Source organism: Adelges cooleyi, unplaced genomic scaffold (genome assembly GCF_023614345.1).
Source record: "Adelges cooleyi isolate 19-005CV unplaced genomic scaffold, UGA_ACOO_1.1 ACOO_flye_CR_arks_rails_tigmint_CR_PRNA_8, whole genome shotgun sequence".
NCBI lineage: Eukaryota > Metazoa > Arthropoda > Insecta > Hemiptera > Adelgidae > Adelges > Adelges cooleyi.
The window spans coordinates 2,552,545-2,571,052 of NW_026096513.1; the positions used below are offsets into that span (position 1 = coordinate 2,552,545).

Sequence of the window (18,508 nt, forward strand, 5' to 3'; positions counted from 1 at the left end):
TGTAATAAGACTCCTTTTTTTTATTTTTTTTTATAGGTATAACACATGATATTTCTGGGCTTGTCAATTGTCTACCGCGAAGCAGTCGATTATATCTAGCAAGGAAAAGTCTAATTTGATAGTGCACATAATAATATACGAGTACAATGTGTGGGACATGCTTCCATAACGATGCGGGGGACCTAATATAATAATATATTATTAATAAATAACAATATTGTGACACTTGCTAAGTAATTGTATTAATAGATTACAAGTGAGATAAAGTTAGAAATTCTTAATTAAAATGATAATGTTTATTGTTTAACCTTAAGGTCAGTAGAAGAAAAAAACGCTCGTGTTGGAATTTAAAAGTTCTACAAACGATATTCAGTTACTTTCCATCAAGAAGCTTTATTTATTAATCGCTTTTAATATTATATGTTATTGTTTATTAAAAAAAAAAAAAAGAATAATAAAAGAATCCATTCAACTTTCGACAGAAAAAAATCGTACAGCGTTTTAAGTTGGTTTTCAAGAGTAAAAAAAAAAAATCCACATCGACGTGTTTGATTAAAATCAAAAAGCTTAGGCACTTCACTCTTCAGACAACACATTTTTTATGGAACAAGCCGCCAATAATAAATTAATAAATCTAAATACACGATAGAAGTAATGTAGCTAAGTATAAAAAAAATCTCGAGATAGAGACGGTTCTATTGTGCTGCAAACAAAAGATGTATTTACATATTTTGTTTTGATTACAATACAAAATACTATTTATTGTAATTAAACAACAGTTTGTTCAATATATCCAATATTCTTATGATAATAATAATATCCAAGTATTGTTCGGTGTTTACACAAGAACATTATATTTTAAACGTTAAATCACTTTTGTGCCTAAAGCTCGAAATGTTAATTCCCGGTTTCTTGTTACTCGTGCTTGCCTTGCCTCTAAGAAATGGAGAGTACCTACTTGTAAAAATAAATCAGTCTTAAACCTTAAATTTTTTACTGCTTATTTGAAACTTTACTTTATATCTTACTGTAGAGTATGCGATAGTACCACAGATTCTATGATTATATTCATATAATTAGTGCTGGTATCAATCAAGTTTAATAACACATTAATTTTTTTTTTTTTTTTTAATAATTCGTTTTTTACGAATTTAAATTATCACTGTGGTTAGTAAGCTATATTGTATAAAGCAAATTTTCGCCTGGAAACATAAATTCACATGTTACGGAATATTATATTTTAAAAGTTTATGACTTTTCTGTTTTGGTATAATGGTAATTGTACTCTTATTTGTCAGTAGGCGTGTACGATATGTACAGGTGTAGCGTGCCACCAAAAAACTGTATATCAATCAACGTTAGAAAAACATCAAATATGTACACAGTAATAACATGATAGGTATGACTCAGGATCATTGGTTACGGCTGGTTAGCACATAGAATTTGCGCGTGTTTTATAGTAGTAAGTGGATACTGCATTCCAAAGTTTACGATTTATATAGAGAAACTGATGTACTTTTGTAAACAGCCGATACCATGACTTCAGCCAACTATAAGAGATTGTAGCAGAATTGAAATATCTAAAAGAAACAGCACTTATGTATGTTTTAGAATGACTATTTAGCAGTTTCCAACATACGGCTCTGTATTAATTGTAGCTGTAAACATTACACAGTTTTGGAAGATATAAAATTAGTAAATACTGTTAGCTGAACCATTTATATTTTTCTTAACATTTCAAATAGTTAAATTGCTTTATTTTATTTTCATAAGACAATCAAACATAATATTTTATTTTAAATGCGTAGTTATTTATTTAATAAGGTGTTTACCATAGCGTAGTAGACTGTATGTAATATAGAAAAAAGTAACACAAGTAATATGCATCATATTAATTAAGAAAGATAATTTCTGGAATGTGATAAACGAAAAAATGATTGGATGATGCAAAATCAGGTTTAAAAATACATATTTACTATCAAAAATATTTGCATTAAAAAACTGCAGTTGACAATGTATGAACGGGAGATTTAACGTTGTTCTTTTTATTTTGTTTCTTAGTTAAATTTACATTTTGAAAAGTCCATATCAGGATGTTGTTCCATAAACCTGCAAAAATAAATAAACCATCCACATTTAACAAAATACATTTTAAAACTTTTAAAAAGTATATACTTTTTTAACACGTCTTGTTTTTTCTTCTCGTCTGAAGTTGGTAAACCCATGTTTTTTTGTTGCTGATCATACATCATTTTTTCTACCATGGACCTTGTCTCGCCTTCAAGGTCAGACAGCTTAGACGGCTCTGGATTAATCTTCTTAGTGGAAATTTCAGGATCCGACTCTACCAATTTTGACCACCATTCCATTTTATTTACCTAAACGACAACGTACCATTTATTTGTTTTTAAGTTTTTAATGGTCATTTTGGCCATTGCTAAGTAATACCACAGACAATATTATTCCTTTAAATTAGTAGTTAAATAATTTACTTTATCTAATATTATTATACTAGATGATTATAATTTAACAATTATATCCCTTTATTTGATAAATCAATATTTCTGCCCAAGTACCTTTTCTATATTAATAAGGAATGTTTTTCCATCTTCGAGTAGCCAAGTGGTATCCTCGAGCTTGATTTCGTGTTGTAGCTCGTCGTCCAATATCGGTGGTTGTCCTTTAATTCCAACACATATGCTTTTCTTTTTTAAGTTAACAATGACATCGCGTGATCTCAACTTGAAAGCGGCCTTAGAGGGTATTTTTAACTATAAAAAAAATACATGTAGATATGAGACCGATTTTTTCAAAAATCCATTGCTAGATTTGTATTTAACTTAAATTTTCAGTATTTTTCTAATTTTCAGTTGGTTAAATAGTAAATGTTACTGGTATCTTGTAATGTGTCTGTTTCATTATAGTCAACAATTAATCAAAATAGAATATCTATGCTTACTATTGTAAACCGTACTTTACATGAAACTAAAAAAACTGCTGTGCCGCGAATAATACCTACAACGCGCTATTATACAATTTCAAATTTTTGCATCCCTAATTTTTTTTTTCCATCTATTCTTGAAAGAATCATTTTAAAAATCACGGCAAATTATTTGATAACCACTATGGCGAAAAATCGCTTGGTGCGCGATGGTCACCTGCCAATTTTCGTGTCATGGACTATAATACATCGCAATAACTATTTGCAGACTATGTTCAAGGTCTTAATATATAACATTCATAAAAAAGGAATAATTGTTTTTCGTTGTAAATGAGTTTTTAATGTATTCCACCATACCAAATAATCCAGTTTTATAAATATGTACGTCTAATCAGATAATAAATTATTGTGCCAACTATTTGTCATTTATTATTTTTAATAGATATCCTTAAGTCGAGCAGAATGTATTTTACTTGGTAGTTTTTTTAAAGACGACTTATTCGTGTTTTTTTCAAAACTTCTTGGTTATGACCTAATGTTTAATTGACGTGTAATTAAAAAATTAATGTGCCTACCCCGTGGAAATTCAATTTTATTTACCGAGATTCTATGTCTTTTGGAAAGCTTTCGTGAAATGAACTACCGGGGGCGAAAAATTTCTGTAGTTTAATAGATACGAGAACAAAGTATAATACGTAATAACCTTTTAATTTTAAATTTCAAAAAAAATAATCGTAAATAAAAAATATAATTATCATAAATGTATATTAAAAATAAACAAAATTCCTTAATATTTTCTCCTAAAGTGTCGGTACAATATGTTTGTACACGATTTATACTGCGATTATGTTATAAAACAAAAATTACATATTTATTAGCTTAATGTCAGCTATTAGTTTGAGTGAGTATACTTCAGGCAATCCCAAGTGGTTTTTTTTTTAATACATAACAATGCACATCATCACTGGGTACGAATATAATAAAGTCGTGACCAGCAAAGAATGCGCATTTTTAGAGTTAGTTAACGTCCAAACAGTTATTAACACGACCTTGATTTTTTCCAAATTCAAAAAGTACCGAGGGATTTCCATTGCAAATATCAAAACATCCGTTTTCTAAAAGGTTGATTCATTAATAAAACCAATGGTTAATACAATCGCGACTCACGAGTTGTTTGAACCGATTTAATTAAGTCATTAACATTTTAGTTTTCATTAAATAATGAAAGCTAAAATAATTGGTTTACTATAATAAGCGGTAAGTGGTAATAACTAACATTACTTTTTCAGTTGTTATAAGTTTAATTTTAAGATATACTTCATAGACAAAGCACTTAAATTTGAATTTTTAAAAAACAATACTGTACTTTACCATTGTATAACTCCGCATTAGATAAGTTGTGAAAACCAAAAGTGTCTTTTTTTATTTTTTGTTATATTTGATTATATTTTTTAATAATTTTTGTTCATAAAGCACTATTGTCAATAATTTAATATAAATACTATGTTCATAGAAGTCACACGTAAGTGAGGAAATATTATGTAAACAATATTAATAGGTCATAAACATTTAAAAATATGATCATAATTACTTTTGTTTCCTCAGCAAACTAAGTGGTAAAGTCAGTTATCAATGGTGTTAATACCATAGATACCTAAACCGTAGAAACTTGTTAGTTCTTACTATCATCGTAACTTTAACGTTGATTCTCTAAACTGAAAAAAGTAAAGTGAATTTAACGGAATAATATTTATATTTTTTATGACTACCTCTTTGTATTCTTAAAATTACAAGAGAACTATTATTCATACTTTTGTTTTTCATTATATAATATTATATTTAAATACATAAACTAGAACTTTAAGCGTTTACAATACCCCACTCAAGTTTTAATATTTTTTTTTGACGTTTACTTAGTGACCAGAGTTAATAAATTTAGGCAAAAAAAAATCTAAAAGAGCGAATTGACATTCGTCCTTTCAGGCATTGTGGTCTACCGATGGGACAAACTTATTTTAAGAATATTTGTTATTGAAAAAATGTATTAAAGATAGAATAGTGCGTATCGACAATTCTCGTAAAGAACGTTAGTAGGGATTTGATTTTAAACTTTTTATTATTTTCACTCTCTCACTCTTTTCACTTCTCTATTCCCCTTTACTTCCTAGACCTAATAGCGCTAGATAAGGCGATACGAAACCGCAAAATGAAGGAAAAAATCTAGTTAATTGTCAATTAACTCATTAGAATTTACAGCCCTAGATTCTAGTACTTCGAGTTGTATGAAGAAAAACCAAAAAGTTGAAAAGTTGAAAAACCGGCCAATTTTTTCGGGGTTTTCCCGGTTTCGGGGGTGAGGAAGTTGACTTTTTCGACTTCTGACTCACCAAAGTACCAATCGCATAAGATTTCGGATCTAATAATGGTGCTAAACGAGTAATTAGGTCCACAGAAAAAAAGTTATCGTGTTTACACACAAAAAAAAAACGCACATCATTTAAGAATCAATACCTTCTCAGCTCCGCATCGAAGCTAAAATTTGTGACAAAAGGATTATTCTTTTAAGTAATCATTCACATTGCTAAAACTAATTGAAAATATTATTTTAAGTTTTCTTTCTGGTACAACTTTTTATAAATCACAAATTATATTATCTTTGAGATCTCGTCCCTTTAACGGTTTTGCGGTTAACAGTTGATTTAAAAAAAAAAAAAAACAATTACATTTTTTATTTTTATTTTTACAGAAACCAACCGATTATATTAATAATTATAGTGACTCTTGCGGTTGAATCAGTATGTATAAGTAGCAATTTTAATAATCGTGAACTGAGAATGCCAGATTTTGAAGTTCAATATCAAGATTAACGGTCACTGTCGTTCTCCCACCTTATACCGGACGCAGAGTAATGCACACATTTTGATTGAGCCGGAGATATATAAAAAAACACACTTGTATTACATTGTGCAGTGTGTGTGTGGTTTCTTCGACGACCAAGAATCTCGACAACAGATTGTACACACATATTATGACGATTGTCTAGGGCCGGCGGCGTAAGTAGTTAATTCTAGGGAAAAAAAGTCCTAATAGCAAGAAGTTTTATTTTTTTTGAATTACCTACTATGAGCCCAAAACTGGATAGCGTCGTTGACGTTGAAAATACACCTGCTGGCGTAAGTACAACACATTGTACTTTTTTAATTTTAAATATTAAAATCGTTAGTGTGTTTACTAACTATACTAAAACGATCACTTTTTAATAAATAAATAAATACAATTTAAACGTCCATAGAAATGGCAAATAAATTTGAAGAGAAAAAACACAATTCCCTAAAAAAGACGAAATATATAACAAGAATTTAACTAAAATTTTACATTGGAAATTATATTATAAAACTATTAAAACTACTAAAAAATGCAAGTACATAAAAAGTAATATTACATGAATGTCTGTCGTGTTTATACTTTCTCAAATTTTAACTAAACATGGATACATGAAAACTGCTGAAATCTATTTAATATTTCCGTTTTTACATTTTGTACACATAAAATCCTAATAGGTACATAATTTAACACAGATTAAAAAAATAAAATATAAAATTACGCTTAGAACTTTATATTGCAGAATTTTACTTCAATCATGTTAATTCTAACGGCATACCTAACAAAAAACTGGAACTAAAAAACATTAAAAAATGTTTTTTGCAATCCATATACACAGACTTGGGTTAGTGTTGAAAGAATGCTCACACGTCTAAAAATTATACTACCTAACTTTAAAACTCTATTTTTTGCGATAGACAATAAAGTTTAGGAAATATTTTTAACAATGTATTACACGCCCAAGTTGTGGGTTTTTATTAGTCTCGAGTATTTTATTTCTTATTGTCTTAACTTAGCACACAAATCTTGCATTTTACAGTGTTAATAAGTGATAAATAACGCACAGTCGTATACGCGGATATTAAAGTAGTTAATTAATATTTTTATTTTTTATCGTTTCGATCTAGTTAAATAGGAAAATCGTAATGGATCCATAGGCAGAAATGCGACTGCTGTCCCTTTAAGGCTTAAATTACGAAGTTTGTTTTTTTTTCTTGGGGCGTAAGCCTTGAGATTATGTCATTTGTTTTTTTAAATCAATAGCAGTATTAACGTAAACGATAACGGTTATGTCCGAGGGCGATGGCTGATCAGTAGCGAGTGCGGATATGGAACCGGATGGGAAGGCGGATCTGTGGGATTCGCAAGCGTTGTGGCTTCGAAGCAAGGTCGATATAATATATGTTTCCATACTCGATTTTCGTTCTGTAACGATGAAATAATAATGTAGTTGTGTTAGTTCCGTCGACTATTGCTAAGTCATCATAAACGTTATTGTTGTGTTGGGGCATTGGCTAAAATTAGTCATAATCTATTAATGTTGTATCTATTAGTGTTGTACTTTAACTCACGATTACTCACATGTTATTGTTGTTTTCGTGGGTGATATTTGATGTTAAGGTTTGACAGCCAGCCATTTTTGTGGCTACTACTAATTTTACCCAATGCTCGCGTAGACTTAATTTCTTACGGAAAGTAAGGATGAGGTGAATCAAAATCTATATTGTCGTTTCGGAATGGACGATAGCTATAGCCGAGTAATTGGCTATTGAACTGGCAGAATACAGTATTTCTCGTACTAAAGGATAATAGTTGCTGTGTTACCACAAATGTAAAAGTAAAAAAAAACAAACAATGGGTCGAACAGACATTATAACACACCCTTAGACAATCCTCTTAAGGGTTACGAAACTATTAACCCCAATAAATTGATAAAAAAAACTCTATTGACAGAAATACAAAGTAAAGCCATTAGTATAACTTTTAATTTATTATAAATAAAAGAAGCTACAGAGGGGAGATAATTTCCTGGCATATCATTCTTATCACGTATGTCCCTGTTTTTAACTATAAAATAATGTGCTATTCTTGATGTGGTTAATTAATTTGTATATTCTATTATATTTTTGTATTATTTATTTACTATTAAAACGAGAATGATTCATTATTTGTTTACTTCCGAATTATACTTTTAAAGATAAGTATTGTATTTTAGGTGTAATAATTAATAGTATTAGTATTATTGACGGTTTTCATTAGTTTCAATTGACAGAATTTTATTAGATGTATGATTAATACATCATTGTTGGCCATTAGGTATACCAACTAATACGGCCATTAATGATAATAAAATGATTGGTAGTTTTTTTTCTTGTGTTTTATTTAACGTTTCGAGGTCTCCGATATACAAAATTGTGTACTCCTTATGTGTTGAAACTCTATGAATTTAAGATTTGTAAATGGTAACGTATATACTATATATATATATAAACTTTTTCAATAAAGAATAATTTGCTGATAATTATGAAAATTTAGGCCTGGAGAGGGGTGGTGTGTGATGAAGTAATGTGCGCAGATAAAAATAATACTATACTCCACCTTTCCTCCCGTCTAAAATTTTTATCGACCAGTCAAAAATTTCAGCAAATTATTCTTAATTTAAAAAATGATAAAATATATAAACGTTACCATTTAAATAGCTTAATTTCATAAGGTGCTTATATAAATAAAGCTTATAACTAGTACATAAGGTGATGACTGATGAGATTATACTTCTAAGAAAATAACTTAAATTGGGTGAACTATTAACTGTAGAAAAATATCAAAAAGTATAATTTTAAGAAGTTAAATTTCTTGTGCGGTATAGACTGATACAATAACCCTAAAAGTGCAGGACTTGTAAAGCGTGTAGAGCGTTTCTTTAATCAATCACGACCGTTAACTAACAAATTCATAAATACTAAATAGTAACATCAAAATCAAATTACCGAAGGCCACGAGATGAAGACTCAAGTCACAACGAAAAATTTTAAGATACGTTTTCAACGACGTAGTATCTAAAACAATTCAAGTATACGTCGTTCTGAACAGTATAAGATAAACCCTTTCATTTAGGAACAATTTCAAGATTTATTTTGGATATATTATGTATATAGTTTTCTATGAATTATAAATAGCAAATTGTTGCTAAATATTTTCCATAACTTATACTTCGGTCTCCAAGTTATGAATTATGATCAAATCAAATTGTATAGCTCAATTACCTACAATTAATTGTATCACAACATGTAAAGCCGACCTTCAGAAAACAGAAAAAAAAATTCCGGTTTAAGTTGAAGTATTACACAACCCGTGCCAAAGCAAATAGTTTGTTCTTATAACATCGACAAGAATCAAGAAGTGTATTGTTTTAGCTAACGCCCATCAATAACCTTGATCTTCAAACAATATTAGAATTACATAATATTATATGCTTTATGGTCCACACTTAAATAACATAGGTACAAATAATAATTATACAGATTACACACGAGTCCAAAATGTTTTCTGTTGGAAAAAATTAGTTATCGATTAATACTTTTTTAAGTTCGAATAGGTTAGGTCTGTTTTTTAACTAAAGCCAAACTACCATCATAAAACAAACCCTTATTAATGCGAGTTATTGCGCAACAACTAGTATTTCATATTTCGTTGTAAGTAGTGAGTTAGTACTAGTATTTAGTGAGTTTTGATTCAGATAGTTATTAAATGCTAATTTGTTTTTTTAGTGCACAAATTTGATTACTATTTAGAAATGTATACACAATTTTAATCTGTAATACAAAAATATCTAAAACAACATTTGTCACTTAAGAAAAAAAAGTTTTGTTCAACCAGAAATTTATAATACAAGTTTCTGAATACGTAATATATATATATTTTTTATTACTACTAGGCGGAAATAATTAAAAACCCTAAACTAATAATAGCTACCATTTTCAAAGTAGCAACACCAGTATTTTTAGGATACTGCTAATAAATTTGGAATATTAGCTAGTTTTATTAACTGATTTATAAACCAAAACTAAGTTGTTTTAATAATTAAATAATAATTTAATTTTTCAGGTTTACAGATGGACCATCCCAAGACCGTCATTTTCTAGTGGTATATCACTTATTGATTCACCAACGCGCACTCAAGAAAATAGTATAAAGGTAAAAATAATACAATTATATACAAATTATTTTTCATCATGATTTTACCTCAGACCTCCGATTAAAAAAAAAATACTGTAAACAATTCATAGTAATGAAAATATTCATAACAAGTAGATATTTAATATGTAATTCAATTATCATTATGCGATTTTCGACCCAACAAATACAAAATGAGTTTCTATAAGATAACTTTGGGTTATTTCATGTGAAACTATAGTCGCTCACCTAATGTGTGAGAGACTGTAGTTCATAAATGATTGGCAATTTTAACATACATTCTTTATAAATTCTTAGTGTCAAAAATCTTTTTTAGATTTTTTTTGCATTTGGTGGTTGGTTTTTTTAATAAAATTATCCAAAAAAACCTTATGTTCCCGACTGTAATTTAACAGCCGACAATGATAACAACATAAAACTTACACAGTTAAAATTATAATTAAGTGTACTATAATTATTTTTGAAAAAATATTATTTTATTTTATTTTTTACTTTTTTAATTTTAAAAAACATTGTAAGGGGTCAAAGAAATTTAAAATTCAAAAAATTATTTTGCTTATATAAAAATTAAATTATGTTCTTATGACCCTTATTAATTATTATCATTGAACCAATTAAATTTTTTTTTGCTATTAATTTACGGTTTCAAACACGACCCATAACACATAACATATGTTATGTGACTGAACGAAAATTTTCCAAATTTATTAGTTCTTACTTTCAAATTAGTGGAACATCTGGTAAAATTTTGGTGATGGAAAAATTATTTTAACACCAGTAAGGGTTCAAATTTTCAAAAGAACCGAAGATTCTTAATGTTTAGATGAAAATAACAAAATATAAATGTTTTAGAAGAACTAATACAATATTATGTTTATTTTAGAGCAAAGCTTCATCGACTAAAAAGCTATTATTGTGCGCTCAAAACTTAGACGCCCATAATCTATCATATAACGTTAAGATCGACTTGGACTCATTATCTATAGCATCATCCACCCACTTTACAATCGTGAACGGTATTGATGGACAGTCAAAAACCAAAAAACCAGATCAATGTTGGTTTGCACATCATCAACTCACAGTATTAGTTACTGTTATGACAATAGTATTATTTCTAGCTATCATGTACTGCATATTTTATGTACACAGTAAGTAGCATAGTATAAATAATCTAGAAAAAACTTGAGCAACTTATGGTTATATACATGATAAAGAATATTAAAAAACGCTTAACCATAAAATAATACAATTTCCGCTTATACGTATTTCGGCAACAATGTTGTCATCTTCAGCGCTAACGACCGACTGAGTATTATTTTATGTTTAAGGGTTTTTAAATATTTTTTAGCATACTATATATTGCTAAAACAAACAAAATCCATCATAAAACTATTTTTTTGTTCTTTAAATTAAAGCTTAAAAAACCATATATTGTTAACAAATGTTATTTAGCCTTTAGCAGGCGCGTGACTTTTGGTCACACTCAAATACTGTGTGACTGGTGTACATTTCTTACCTGAATCACAATATGGCTAAATGTACATTTGTACCCCACGCGACCTGTGCCGGATTAATAAAAAATTGGGAAGTTATATCATTAAAATACTTTAATATAAAATTTAAACTACAAATCTTGGGTTTAAAAAAATCAAAGTTTGTAAATATTCTATTGTTTAAATGGCATAGCAATGAATTTCTATATACTCTAGATTTCTAAAAGACTAAATTTGTTGGACAATGAGTTGTCAGTTTTTTTTTTTTGTTTTTATTCTGTTGTTAAGAAACAGCTTAATACAAAATTTTACATGTAAAACTGGAAATAATGTATTTTTTGAGAAATTTAAACTATTTTAATTATTACCAATGTGCATGACAATTAATTTTTAAATGTTAAACGTAATAACTATTATTATTTTTTTTTTAGGAAGTGCAACAAACTTTAAAATCAACTACGTTTGATGTCAATACTCAAGAATGTTATTCCTATATTAATTATTTTTAAATTGAATGCAAATGTACATTAACTATACATAATGTGAAAATATATTTATAAATTGACCTAAAAAAATTGTTATACATTTTATTCTCTCTCAATGAGTCACAGAAAATATCATTAATTAGCAAATATAAAAATATTTGAAAAAAAACTAAAAATCACATTAAAATTAGTTACTAAATAATCAGTATTAAAATTAATACTGTTATTATGAATGTTCGTATTATAAGGTGTTATCAATATTATTTATTTATCTGTATAAATTATATTTAAAAAAATTAACACACCTCAATATCTGACAGTGTTTGTGTCCATTTGTAATTTGGTAAGTCACAACCGTTTCCTGCATTCGGTTTAAGTTTACCCTTTTCTTTTGGATCTTCGTCTTCTTCAATGAATTGAGACACGTCGTTATTGTCACCACTAGCAAGATTTGATGTATCCTCACTATTCTTCTGCTTTTTCTAATTAATATAAAATGTATTTATTAGTTTATAAATTATTTGTTTGTTACTTATTTGTTATTTAAATATACAAAGCAGCCTTAACCGTTTTTCCTATTAGCAAAATAAACTTATCCTGATTGATTAAACATACACATTTGATAGAAATTGTAAATAATCACTAAATCTATTAAACCATAATAAAAAATTATTTTCTATTACTGTCATTATTTTGTGGTTATTACTTATTACAAATATGATACAATGGTAATAATTATTTTTACAAATGTTTACTACAAATCAATTTTTCAACTTTAAATTATTGTGTAATTTGAGATTAAATGGTCAAATGTGAATAAAATATTTTAATAAGAGACAATTCAAAATAATATTTTAGTAATTTAATTGTAGAAAATATTAAAATATATAATATATTATTAAATACATCAAAATAACTGCAATCAGCATACAAAATGTGTTTTTAAACTTAAAATTATTTTGTTGCTAACATTAATACTACTAAGGAAAAGTAAAGTAAAATTCATAAGACAGTTAAATTTTCAAATATTAAGTTTTGAAAGTAAAAATATAATATATGTATTATTTTATGTACACTTTATAGATTTAAGTAAGTAACATTTACAATTAATTAATTTCAGTTTTTATTATATGTTTTTTCAAACATAAATGTTTATATGGCTTTTAGCATTAATAGCAGTTTAGGTAGGTAGGCACAATACCAAAACCACATCAAAGCTAAAAATAATGAATAATTTTTTTAATATGTATGTATAAATACTATCAAATTCATACAAAAGAGCATTTCCTATCTAGAATAGCATATTTAATCAATTAATGATGAGCAATTTTTTTTTTAATAGTCAAATAACTTAGCATAACATGTAATTCATAATGATTTTAGAATACTTTTTATTTTTATTGAAAACATTTTATGTGGTTAAAAATTTGATAAAACTATCATGTTTTATGAGTTACATACATAATAGTTTATCATATACTATTATCTTATATTTTACCATATCTAATTCTTTTTGCAGTTTCTCAGCTTCTTCATCAGTTAACTCCTGTAGCCTTGGTTTTGACTCTTGTTCTTTTTGTGCTTTTTGCAACCTTTTCAAGGCTTCTTCTTGGCGTTTTTTATCGGCTGCATGTTTTTCTTGGAGAGCATTATTACGGTGTTTATTAAATATTGCCATTAAAATCTGTACATAAATTTAATCAAGAATTAAAAATGGAAAAACTAAAACGACAAAATACTTACTCTTTCAGAAGCGTTTTCATCTGGACTCCCTGTAAAATAATCAGTCTTACGAGCCAAAAAGCTGAAAAATGTATCGAGCAACTGCAAATATTAATATATTAATTAGTTATCACAAAAACATAAAAATGTAAAACTTAAAAAATTATTTATTGAGGTCCGCTATGAAGACTAATTACCTTTCATTCTCTTTATAGATAATACATTATATGTGAGGCGGAAAGGGTAAAGAGACCTCATGTCTTCATCATATACCTAGGTATATAGTATACATAATCTTTGAGAGCGATTATCTCGAAATATGGTTTTTGAGTTAATATACTAATATTCTGATAATGGTATATTAGTTGTTGTTGTAACTTAGAAAGGGGGGTGAGATGAAAAATATTATGTTTCCTAATAAACTTAAAGTACTCTAGTTTTTAGCAGTAGCAAACAAAATATAAAATTTGAATTCAGCGAGCCAAAAATAAATAAATTAACCATTTTTTAAATATTTCTTGTAATAAATAAATAAATAAATGATAATCATTTGTCTGCAAATTTAGAATATAGAAATATAACAAATTATTTTAGCAAACGTTTTCAAGGTATATAAATGTATAAAGTTATTTATTATAACATTTTTAGGATAAAAAAATTATCCTAGCATAACATTATTCCTTCTAAGTTATAACGTTCTCAAGGGAAAAAGGTTATAATGTTATTTGTTATAACGTTCTCGAGGCAAAAAATTATAACGTTATATTTGTTATAACATTCTTTGTACATATTCTTATATTATGTTATGTTCTATGAACTTTATTTTTGTGAACAAAACAGTTTTGATTATAACATTGTGTTGTGTTACGTTATAGAAACCTGTTAAACATTTCATGCAAACTATGCATAATATGTAGAAAAATTTTGAAAATTAAAAATAAAGAAACTTTTATCATTGAAAATATCTCATCACAAGTATTGTTACAAATATACTATACATTAGAATACTAGCACAAAAAAGCTATATATATATGTATAAAAAAAAACCATAAGTTAAACTCTTAATCTACATTTTCACCATGACCAAATTAATTAAGTTGTAAATTTACTTGCTCAACGCCTTTCTCGTGTTGTTGAGCTAATGCTAATAGCATAGCATCAAACTTCTCTTCATTTTCGTTTGACATGACGTATTTTAAACACAACTCAATTTATCAAATGATATAAAATAACAAAATATTAATGAACGTATCAAATTGAAAAATAAGTTCTAACGGTTTTTAGTGCAGAAACAAATGTAAGCAACTTGGTAATTGAGTACGATTGTATCAACTTGGTCGAACAAAATGTATAATACAATTAACAAAATTAGTACTATAGGATTTCAAACAATGTGTAACTATGGTCTATGTGGTTTGGGAAAATATTGACAAAACGTGCAGTTACAAACCACCAAATTCACTTATCGTTATCGCCAATCGCTTATCAATGAACCAAGGTATGGACACGGAATTCTGGGCATTAGGTCATAGGTTCCCACGGTCATTAGGCTCCCAAATGATAACAAGTTACCACTTTGGTTATGATAGTTAATGCCGACGTCCCATATTACCCCGCCCTTTATGGTCCTTTTTTTTTTTGTTAGGTTATAAATTATAACCAAATTATTTCATTTCAAGAATAATACTATATAGGTGGCTAGAAAACTCTGATCGTTAGAATCTAATATGATGGCTTTCCCCAATTAAATGCAGTTTGTATTTAATCAATGCTCTACCATACAGCCGTATTATGCTATACCACAGAATTCCGACAAGCTGTCATATTTACTCAATGCATAGAATAACTGTTGTCACTTATCTGTTAGGCGCAATCATAGACCTATAAAGAAATTACACTATTATAGACCTATCTTTATAGGTCTATGAGCGCAATACAGCCAGGAACGACGTAGTGCGCATGCGCGACGATTGTCAGCGCTCACGGTACCGCCATAACTAAAAACAGTATAAAGCGCCCTTCAACGGCAACAATTTACATTTACGCAAAAAAAATTACATATCAGTGGCCTATCTATATTATTTATAAATTATAATCAATGCTACTAGCAAAGAATAACCTGAAAGGAAATTTAACAAAAAAATTACATGGGTTTACATATATATATATATAGTAGATTGCTAATTAAATACATAACAAATGTCTTCTAATAGTTAAGAAATCAAATAATAATTAATAATATAATAATTAAAATACAGAAAAAAAAAATAAAACATTAATAAAAAAAATTATCATGCGATTGTTATTTGTTCAGTAATATTAGACCATTCAAGTTGTGTCAGAGATCCCAAAACGATGTCCAGTTAATTGTTATAATTCGCAAGCATTTGCTAGTCAACTTATTCGCTAAATATGTTCAAAATCATATTAAAATACAATATACTTCAAATTTAATTTACAATATGTGTTTTAGAATTTGGAAGTCTACAAAATGTGTTTGCAAATTAAATAGTAATTTAATAATTAAAAAAATAATAATAACTAATGTTTTACAACTTGCAATTTTTTTTTCTAGATTAGGTACCTAAAACTTCATAGTAACTATTTTATATTTTAAGCATGAAACAATATTTTCTACTTTTTTGTTCATAGATATACATTTTAATTTATTACACGGGGACTAATAGTTGGTACTTATAAATAATAGATCAATAATTATTGACACAATTATGTCCCGTAAGGTACCTAATTGGAAGACGTCAATAAGGATGAATTAACAAACCAGACATATAAAAAAATGTTTTTTCAATTATTTTATTTTGAATTTAAATAGTAAGAATTTCACTGAGCAGAGCGACTTAGTACAATTATTTCGTCTGTAGTTAATTCCGGTCCCGTACAGCTGCATACAACTAAATTATTATTAATATTTATTTAAAATGAATTACATGTTTTGCTTACGGGTTACTCCGTATTAGGGATTGTATACTCGTTTCCAAACCACCTATGAGGTAGAGTATTTGGCTCGTTTTTTTTAATGTGGTATCTCCATCTACGATGATGCTCAAATTGTATTTACTGTACAACCACTGAAAATGTGTGGTAGGGGCATTTCAAGCAATTGTGGACTTACGCATAGATGTTGATCCGGGCATAACTTAAGACTAACTTAATGACTAACTTAAGACTAACTTAATGACTAACTTAAGACTAACTTAATGACTAAAATAACCCGGTATCGACAGACTGAGCGGCCACGCAACAGACAACGGTGGACTTACGCATCGAAGTCGATCCGGGTATAACTTAAGACTAACTTAATGACTAAAATATCCCGGTATCGACAGACTGGGCGGCCACGCAACAGACAATGGTGGACTTACGCATCGAAGTCGATCCGGACATAACTTAATGACTAACTTAAGACTAACTTAATGACTAAAATATCCCGGTATCGACAGACTGGGCGGCCACGCAACAGACAATGGTGGACTTACGCATCGAAGTCGATCCGGGCATAACTTAAGACTAACTTAAGACTAACTTAATGACTAAAATATCCCGGTATCGACAGGCTTTGCGTAGTTATAAGAGAGTACGAAGGAGGTTATCCAGTAGGATCACGGGATAGATATTGGTAATTTGATTTACAAAAAAATCTTGTTGGTATACAAAATGTTGTGACTTGATTAACTGGACGCAAATTTTAAAGTAAGTAATTAATTTTTACTGAGCAGAAAATGTGAGAGGTTTATGAACTATAACGAGAACGACCACAACGCGAAAGTGAGAAGTTACAGACGAAAAAAATTGTTAAAGTATAAAAGTTCAATTATCTGAAATGACATAATAGTGCTAAAATGTGTAAATTTACTTAAAAAAATAAATTATAATTGTGCGGTTTTCCAAAATAATTTATAAAGGGAGAATTGTGAGTAAAATGGCATCATCGTACATAGACCTAATCCACACAGTACTTGACTTAGTAGAGGGGAGGGGAGGTAACTCAATTGTTTAGATATTTTAGCGTAAGTACCTACCAGGTATCTTTATTTTACTTCCAAGTGAGACCAGAATATATTACTCAGAAATGTATTGATTTAGTTGAAAAAAATATTTCCAATAATTGCACTCCATTTTTATAAATTCGTCTGAGGAATACATTACTTATACTAAATCAAGCACTAGAAAAAGGTCTAGAATTAACAAACCAGTCATATAAAAAAAATATTTTTTAAATTATTTTATTTTGAATTTAATATGTAAGAATTTTACTGAGCAGAGAAACTTAAGTACAATTATTTCGTCTGTAGTTAATTCCGGACCCTTACAGCTGTATACAATTCAATTGTTATTAATATTTAAAATAAATTACTACATATTTTGCTTACAGGTTACTTCGTATTATTTATACTTATTAGGAAATTTATGATCGACCGCCACGTGTAAAAAATTGCACTTGAATCTAAAAAAAAAAAAAATAACATAATATTAGTAAATAGTATTTAGTAATAATTGGATTTGGACTTTAGATTTGGTATCTAAATTATTATATATTAAGAGATTTCTACACAGCATGCTGCGTTTTTGCATTACCTACTCTGAAGCCCAAATGTGAAATCGCTCTGTTAGACTCTCAAATGCTTAAATTAATTCACCAACTTTTAAAATTCCAAGTGTTCTTACAAAAGTTTTCTTTTTTTTTTGAAACAGTTATTATAAATAACAATGAGAAAGAAGAATATATTGCTGTACTATGTTACATAATATAATAACTGTATGTGTTCGAA

General features: G+C 28.1%; 2 protein-coding genes across 2 annotated transcripts; one reads left to right on the forward strand and one right to left on the reverse strand.

The window, feature by feature from the left end:
- Nucleotides 1–1,952: 1,952 nt before the first annotated feature.
- LOC126845849 (nuclear migration protein nudC) lies at nt 1,953–15,170 on the reverse strand. Its single transcript, XM_050584838.1, has 7 exons — nt 14,828–15,170; nt 13,740–13,820; nt 13,495–13,680; nt 12,302–12,478; nt 2,577–2,771; nt 2,176–2,378; nt 1,953–2,109 (listed from the first exon to the last, which is right to left on the reverse strand). Exons 1-7 carry the CDS (start codon nt 14,903–14,905, stop codon nt 2,058–2,060), a joined length of 972 nt encoding a protein of 323 aa, XP_050440795.1. The 5' UTR covers nt 14,906–15,170; the 3' UTR covers nt 1,953–2,057.
- LOC126845854 (uncharacterized) lies at nt 5,890–12,098 on the forward strand. Its single transcript, XM_050584844.1, has 4 exons — nt 5,890–6,114; nt 9,929–10,018; nt 10,902–11,166; nt 11,943–12,098. Exons 1-4 carry the CDS (start codon nt 6,064–6,066, stop codon nt 11,975–11,977), a joined length of 441 nt encoding a protein of 146 aa, XP_050440801.1. The 5' UTR covers nt 5,890–6,063; the 3' UTR covers nt 11,978–12,098.
- Nucleotides 15,171–18,508: the final 3,338 nt, after the last annotated feature.